We start from the raw sequence: 8,068 nt of genomic DNA on the forward strand, positions 1-8,068 counted from the left end.
TAAGTTCATCGTACTTATTTTTGTTTGGATATGATTTTTTTGATACTTATTTTTTTAAATAAAGGTAAATGAAGTCATTTTGTCTACCTTTGCCTTCTTTTATCAGCTAAGCAATTTCCATTTAAAGGAACAATAGTTTGAGCTGCGAGTTTTGCACACATAGGAAAGGTTTTGCCACAACTGAGTACATGACGGTGAACAAACCTGGGTGTCTTTGTTTTGTAAAAGTCTTGGTCTACACGCCAACACAACAAAGAGAGTTTCTGAAAATCTTCATCCTTGAAATTTTCCAAAAAGTTGTTTTGCAGATGAGCTAAAACTGTGTTTGTGTTGACAAAAGGTCAAAATGCAGTGATTAAGATTTTTTTTTTAATGCTGTATACGTACGATGGACAAGGCCTTAACCTGTGAGCAAGGTTAAGGATGGCCATCTTGGAAATGAGTCATAACTTGCAAAGTCACCGGGTGTCTCCAATCTGACCCCTCAGAATCAGCTGATTTTTATGTAGGATCATTTTAGTATGTTTTAGGAAGTTTCACCATCATCAATATTTTCCAAGTTACGGGCTCTGGAAGTACATAAAGGTGAGTCAAAATTTTGATTCTGAAAGGATCAGTTAGGAATGGAATGGCCCAATCATTGTTTAATGACAGGAATCCTGAATAGAAATCAATGGGAGAATTTTGTAATGCCTAAAAGTGTTGTACAACATGAACCTCCCTGTCAAAAGTCAGTCATTTGTTTTTTTAACAGGAAACGTTTAGCTGATTGTGTTGTTGCTCTGATGCAAGTGCAGCTCTGTCATACTGTACACATGCAGAGAAGAGGTATAAACCTGATTTTTGGCAAAGTCACAAAACTTTTTATATGGTTTTTTAAAAAATAAGATTTGACTGGTTATTCAATAAATGTAGTTTTTATATCCATTAAAATTTCAGTTATGGTTCTCTTCCGATTTATTTAGACAAGGAAATGGTCTTGTTGAACCTAAATAACTGTCTGGTAACTGGGCAGTTACCAAGATGGCTTGCATGTCACTAACTTTTGCGTACATTCTCCCTGCAGATATCTCTGGCTTTGGGATTCCCCAAGGTTTTTGTTCTCTTGTGTGCTGTCTGTCCTGTTATCTGTTTCCTTTACCCTCCCCGCAGTGAAAGCTCCTACAATGGACTCATCAGTCACAAAATCAGACCATGGACGAATAGAAGGGTTGTGTGAAGAATCAGCTCTTCTTTTACATCATGTGGACAACTGGGTGAGTTTGTGTTGTTTAAGTGGGGAAGGAATGGCAGCAGGATGCAATATGGGAAGAAGGCAGTTTGATGCTCTGGACAATGTCCTGCTGGGAAGCCTTTTGTTTTACATTTATGCGGATGTTATACAAAGTGAAAATTAATTTCTATAAAGTAATGCCAGTTAAAGATATAAAATAAGTCACTGCGGAAGTATTAATCACCTTCAAGTCTGCATTCAGTAGATTAACCTTTGGCCACAGTCACAGCACTGAGCCTGTGTGGATAGGTCTCAATCATCCCTGATCATCTGGGCATTACAATTTTACCTCATTCTTTTTTGCAAAACTGTCAGGTTACACAGAGATCATGAGTGAGCAGCCCTTTGTAAGTTCAGCCACAAATACTCATTTGGATTGAGATCTGGGCTCTGACTGGGCCACTCCAGAACATTCACCTAGTCGTTTCTAAACCATTTCTGTGGAGCTTTGGGTATTTGCTTTGGCTCTGTGTCTTGTTAGAAAACAAATCTTCTCCCAAGTTGCAGTTTTCCTGCAAAGTGCAGCACCAGTCGGCTTCACCTGTGCTGAATTATGGAGGTGGGTAATTACACTATCATTGTTTTTTATATTTTTTGAATTTATTTAATTGACAGTACCTTGTAAAAATTGTTATTTCAGTTTGACATGAAAGACCCTTTGATTTTTTTTTTTTGTCAAAACCACAGGAACCTGCATGTACTCAGTTGGTGAATCATCAAGTGAATACATGCTTTTGTTTGGTCCTGATCTGTCCCCAAGTCCATCTTGCACTGCAGCAAATTAAAAACAACACAATTTGGTCTCACTATTGTCAATTTTGACTCAAAATTCAAGACTGACCTTTTCTTCTTCTTCTTGAAGCTGTCCTAATCACGTATGCTCTTACGGTCTTCTTATTGCTTTTTTGTACCGATGCCTGATTTCAATGTTTTCTCTTCAACCTCTTTGCTATTATATTTCCATGTCTTTTTCCATCTTGCTAGTATGCGTTACCTTGGCTATCCTGGTCATATAGCTGTCTTCTCATGTTTTAATCCTTGTCATTCTCTCCATGTATTTAAATGCATGATTGGATGTTCATGACTTTGAAATGATCACTCTAAATTGTCCGTAGGTGTGAGTGTGATTGTCTGTCTGTATATGTAGCCCTGCGACAGACTGGCGACCTGTCCAGGGTGTCCCCTGCCTTCGCCCGAGTCAGCTGGGATAGGCTCCAGCACCCCTAGTGAGGATAAAGCGGTGTATAGAGAATGGATGGACTTTGAATTGAAATCACTGATCATGCCGAAACTACAAAACAATCCCCAGTTCAGTATCTTTGAGCTTTAAAGCAACTTCTTTTCAGCTACAGCATGGACAGGCACTAAATGACACCAAATGATTATTAATGTTGCTCTCCTGCATTAATTTATACATACATTTTTTTAAAGACTTTTCATAGTATAGTATGTTGTAAAAAAACATCGCAAATCTCATCCAAAATGTAACCAAAAACATTGTATAGTTTGTGGCAAACAGCTAGTCTGAGAGGAAATACATGCCAGAATGAAAACCCTGCCTCAATGGAAATATTATGAATCTCAAACTACCAACTAATCACCTCTTCAGAGCCTTAGTGGAAACACAAAATGATCTGGTTAAACTCATTAAAAAGGATTAGAGTCAGAATCAGTCAGCAGCACGCTGAAATCCGGGTCATACGCTTCACAGTGCTGCAGCCAGAACACTCAGAGTGACACCAAGAATAACAAGAACCACACAATGTTTCCTTTTTATTTCATCACATAATTAATCAACAGATTACAACATATGCAAAATGTGTTGAGATGTAGAAGTACAAAACGGAGTTATATACAGAGTCTTTGTGTCTGAGCCTCCACAGGTTCACTCTTTGAACTTCCACTCCTGGCGGCACATTGGACACTGCTGCTGGACCTGCTGCGAGTTCAGCCACTTCAAGATGCAGTGCATGTGGAAACAGTGGGAGCACTGACCCCAGACCAGCGGGCAGTCGTCTCCAGGCACTTTACCTGCAAAACAACATCCATGTTACGCAGCGCACTGAAGGGTAGGTGATGCTGAGAAGCATTGTTTCAGATTACTCCAGACTAATTTTTCCACTGGTATCACTGGTGCTACCAACTTTCTTGGTTGATCACACCAGCAAATGATTTGGTCGCCCCACCCTCACCTCCTGATTTTGGTTCAGAATTTCCACAGCTATTAATCCACCTGCGTGCTGATGAACAGCTGTTTGTGCACAGCCTAGTTATGCTGGCACTGACGTTCAGCCACACAAGACTTCACATTTGTAAAAGGTTTTAATCTGAAAATATATTTATTTAGCCACCAGTCCTCTTGTGACTACAGTCATAAACATTTGCTTATTGGTGAATACTACATTTTACCAGTGTTCCCTAAACGCCTCACATGCTTGCCACAGTGGTGGACGCAGCTGCAGCATATCAGCTCTGACAAGTGTGCAACCAGAAATTTGACCAACAGGACTGAATGTGGGGCTACTTTTTAATCTACTCAATTGAGATCTTCCATCCTGCACCTGAACACTTTACATCACCAGGCGTATCTTTTTCTCCTGTGTTATTTAACATTATCGTATTGGATCATGGTAACAGTGGAACTGACCGTTTGCACATCAGGCAGGGAGAGACTGAGACGATGTGAAGAAATAGTACTATTTTTCAGCCACAATAACTTGCTATAGCTACCCTACCAGTCAAAAGTTTGGACATACCGTCTCATTTAATGGTTTTTCTTTATTATTATTATGAGTATTTACATCATAGACTCTCACTGAATGCATTAAAACTATGAATGAACACATATGCAATTACGTTGTAAACAAAAGTGTGAAATAAGTTGAAACATGTTTTACAGTTTAGACTCTACAAAATAGCCACTCTTTGCTTTGATTACTGCTTTGCACACTCTTTATAGTGATTCTGTTGTTTGTTTTTAATGCTTATTGTAACAGCTTGTCATATAGGGGCACAAACATAAGTTTGTTCTTCTTTCTGCTCCCTTTCATTCAGAAGTTGAAAACTTTGGTTTATGTATTGTATTAAATTGTTTTTATCTGTTGTGAATGAATGAAATAAAAACTAAAAATGTGCTTTACAAAGGACAGTGAACTGATTTCACTCTTACCAGCTGTTTAACACGACTGCTAGCATCACGTTGAGCATAATAAAACCAGAACCAGGCGGCTCGGGTACTCACAGTCCGGGCAGCAGCCGTTGAAGGGCATCCTGCAGATCCCGCAATTCTCGTCGTTGGCCACCCAGAGCCAGGAAGCCACCCCGTTCCACTGCCGGATCTTCACCTTCATCCTCGGCCTGAGACGAGAGCAGAAACACGGTGTAGAGAGCGGAGCAGCGGAGTTAGCATGTGAGCTGCAGCTACATGTTTGACTACATCAGTTTACTTACAGAGAAGCTCCAACGTCTCGCTCAAAAGTTCAAAACCAGTGAAGTTTGACGAGAAGAAATCATTTTTAGCGCCAGTTCCATGCTAGTTTATAGCATGTAGCTAAACTTCTTCTTCTTCTATGGCGGATGCTGCTTCTACTTCGTTTGTTGACGGCTGGCAAACATGGAACTGAGTGCATTACCGCCACCAGCTGGTTGGAGTTTGGATCACAATGCCAAATATTACTGAAACATTTAACTAAAGCAACTTCTAAATAAGAGAGTGAGTGTCCAAAATGTGGGAAAAAAAATATGTCATAGTTTAGTATGTCTTCCAAAATGTGGAAAAAAATGTCATAGTTTAGTATGTCATTCAAAATGTCACAAAAACTTCATACTTTAGCATGCCGTCCAAAATGTAGAAAAAAATTGTCATAGTTTAGTATGTCGTCCAAACTGTAACAAAAACGTCATAGTTTGGTATGCCGACCAAAATGTGACAAAAACACGTTATAGTTTAGTATGTGGTCAAAATCTGGAAAAAAAAAGGCATAGTTTAGGATGTTATCCGAAAAAGGACAAAAACGTCATAGTTTAATATGTAGTCTGAAAATGGTTAAAAAACGTGATATTTTTTCCCCGAAAATGGACAAAAACGTAATTTTTTGTTTGAAAATGGCCAACAATGTCATAGTTTAGTATGTCGTCCGAAAATGGACAAAAAACATCATTTTTTTTTCCGAAAATGGACAAAAAACGTCATAGTGAAAAATGACCCACAATGTTCAAAGATTAGTATGTCATCCAAAAATGGACAAAAAACGCCATAACTTAGTTTGTCATCTGAAAATGGACAAAAAAAGTCATTTGTTCTCTGAAAATGGACAAAAATGTCATAGTTTAGTATGTCGTCCAAAAATGGACAACAAACGTCATATTTTAGTATGTCGTCCGAAAATGGACAAAAATGTCATATTTTAGTATGTCGTACGAAAATGGACAAAAAATGTCATATTTTAGTATGTCGTTTGAAAATGGAAAAAACCGTCATAGTTTAGAATGTCGTCCGAAAATGGACAAAAAACGTCATAGTTTAGTCTGTCGTCCGAAAATGGAAAAAAAGTCATAAGTTTATATGTCGTCGGAAAATGGACAAAAAACATCATTGTTTAATATGTTGTCTGAAAATGGACAAAAAAAGTCATTTGTTCTCTGAAAATGGACAAAAATGTCATAGTGTAGTATGTCGTTTACAATGGACAAAAAATGTCATTGTTTAGTATGTCGTTCAAAAATATAAAAATTGAATTTTTTATCCAAAATTGGACAAAAAATGTCATAGTTTAGTATGTCGTCCGAAAATGGACAAAAAACGTCATATTTTAGTATGTCGTCCAAAACTGGACAAAAATGTCATATTTTAGTATGTCATCCGAAAATGGACAAAAAACATCATTGTTTAATATGTTGTCTGAAAATGGACAAAAAAAGTCATTTGTTCTCTGAAAATGGACCAAAAATGTCATAGCTTAGTTTGTCGTCTGAAAATGGACAAAAATGTCATAGTTTAGTATGTCGTCCGAAAATAGACAAAAAACGTCATAGTTCAGTATTTTGTCCGAAAATTGACAAAAAACGTCATAGTTTAGTCTGTCGTTCGAAAATGGACAAAAAACGTCATAGTTTAGTATGTCGTCTGAAAATGGACAAAAAAATCATAATTTTATATCTCCTCCAAAAATGCACAAAAAACGTCATAGTTTAGCATGTCACCTGAAAATGGACAAAAAAGTCATAGTTCAGGATGTCGTCTGAAAATGGACAAAAAACCGTCATATTTTAGTATGTCGTCCGAAAATGGACAAAAATGTCATAGTTTAGTCTGTCATCCGAAAATGGACAAAAAACGTCATAGTTTAGTATGTCGTCCGAAAATGGACAAAAAACATCAGAGTTTAGTATGTCGTCCGAAAATGGACAAAAAATGACATAGTTTAGTATGTCGTCCGAAAATGGACAAAAAATGTCATAGTTTAGTCCGTCATCCGAAAATGGACAAAAAACGTCATAGTTTAGTATGTCGTCCGAAAATGGACAAAAAACATCAGAGTTTAGTATGTCGTCCGAAAATGGACAAAAACGTCATAGTTTAGTATGTTGTCTGAAAATGGACAAAAACTTCATTGTTTGGTAATGCGTCTGAAACATCACTAAAAACGGGGTGCATGTATAGCTCAACGGGTTAAGTGGGCAACCCGTGAGCAGGGATTGGTCCTGATGCAGTGGGAAGGGTTCGATTCCCGCTTGTGGTACAATGACTTCACTCCCTCTTTGCCTGTCAAAGACAGGCCAAGAAGAAAATTGAAGGTGTACAAAAAACACCCCAGTATACTATGTTGTCCAAAAATGGATAACAATGTCAAAGTTTAGTATGTCATCTGAAAATGGACAAAAACGTCATAGTGTAGTATGTCCCCTGAAGATGGACAAAAAAAGTCATTTTTTTCTAAGAAAATGGACAATGTCATAGTTTAGTATGTCGTCCGAAAATGGACAAAAAACATCATAGTTTAGTATGTCTTCCGAAAATGGACAAAATCATCACAGATAAGCATTTCATCTAAAAATGCACAAAAAACTTGATTTTTTTCTCAAAAATTGACAACAAACATCATATTTCAGTTTGTCGTCCGAAAATGGACAAAAATGTCATAGTGTAGTATGTCGTCCGAAAATAGTCAAAAAACGTCATAGTTCAGTATTTTGTCCGAAAATGGACAAAAAACGTCATAGTTTAGTCTGTCGTTCGAAAATGGACAAAAACGTCATAGTTTAGTATGTCGTCTGAAAATGGACAAAAAAAATCATAATTTTATATCTCCTCCAAAAATGCACAAAAAACGTCATAGTTTAGCATGTCACCCGAAAATGGACAAAAAAGTCATAGTTCAGAATGTCGTCTGAAAGTGGACAAAAAACCGTCATATTTTAGTATGTCGTCCGAAAATGGACAAAAAAAACAACAATTTAGTATGTCGTCCAAAAATGGACAAAAATGTCATAGTTTAGTCTGTCATCCGAAAATGGACAAAAAACGTCATAGTTTAGTATGTCGTCCGAAAATGGAAAAAACGTCATAGCTTGGTATGTCATCCGAAGATGGACAAAAAACATCAGAGTTTAGTATGTCGTCCGAAAATGGACAAAAACGTCAAAGTGTAGTATGTCCCCCGAAGATGGACAAAAAACGTCATTTTTTCTAAGAAAATGGGCAAAAACGTCATAGTTGAGCATGTCACCCGAAAATGGACAAAAAAGTCATAGTTCAAAATGTCGTCTGAAAATGGACAAAAAAACGTCATATTT

General features: G+C 37.4%; 1 protein-coding gene across 1 annotated transcript; it reads right to left on the reverse strand.

The window, feature by feature from the left end:
* Positions 1-3,033: 3,033 nt before the first annotated feature.
* On the reverse strand, positions 3,034-4,869 carry anapc11 (APC11 anaphase promoting complex subunit 11 homolog (yeast)). Its single transcript, XM_022199432.2, has 3 exons — positions 4,724-4,869; positions 4,515-4,630; positions 3,034-3,304 (listed from the first exon to the last, which is right to left on the reverse strand). Exons 2-3 carry the CDS (start codon positions 4,621-4,623, stop codon positions 3,159-3,161), a joined length of 255 nt encoding a protein of 84 aa, XP_022055124.1. The 5' UTR covers positions 4,624-4,630; positions 4,724-4,869; the 3' UTR covers positions 3,034-3,158.
* Positions 4,870-8,068: the final 3,199 nt, after the last annotated feature.

Source organism: Acanthochromis polyacanthus, chromosome 3 (genome assembly GCF_021347895.1).
Source record: "Acanthochromis polyacanthus isolate Apoly-LR-REF ecotype Palm Island chromosome 3, KAUST_Apoly_ChrSc, whole genome shotgun sequence".
Classification (NCBI taxonomy): domain Eukaryota; kingdom Metazoa; phylum Chordata; class Actinopteri; family Pomacentridae; genus Acanthochromis; species Acanthochromis polyacanthus.

Excerpts from the sequence above, each read along its gene's own strand:
- anapc11 (XM_022199432.2), bottom strand. The coding sequence starts at position 4,623 with ATGAAGGTGAAGATCCGGCAGTGGAACGGGGTGGCTTCCTGGCTCTGG. Across the intron at positions 3,305-4,514 it reads CAACGGCTGCTGCCCGGACT|GTAAAGTGCCTGGAGACGAC; the intron begins GTGAGTACCCGA and ends GTTGTTTTGCAG.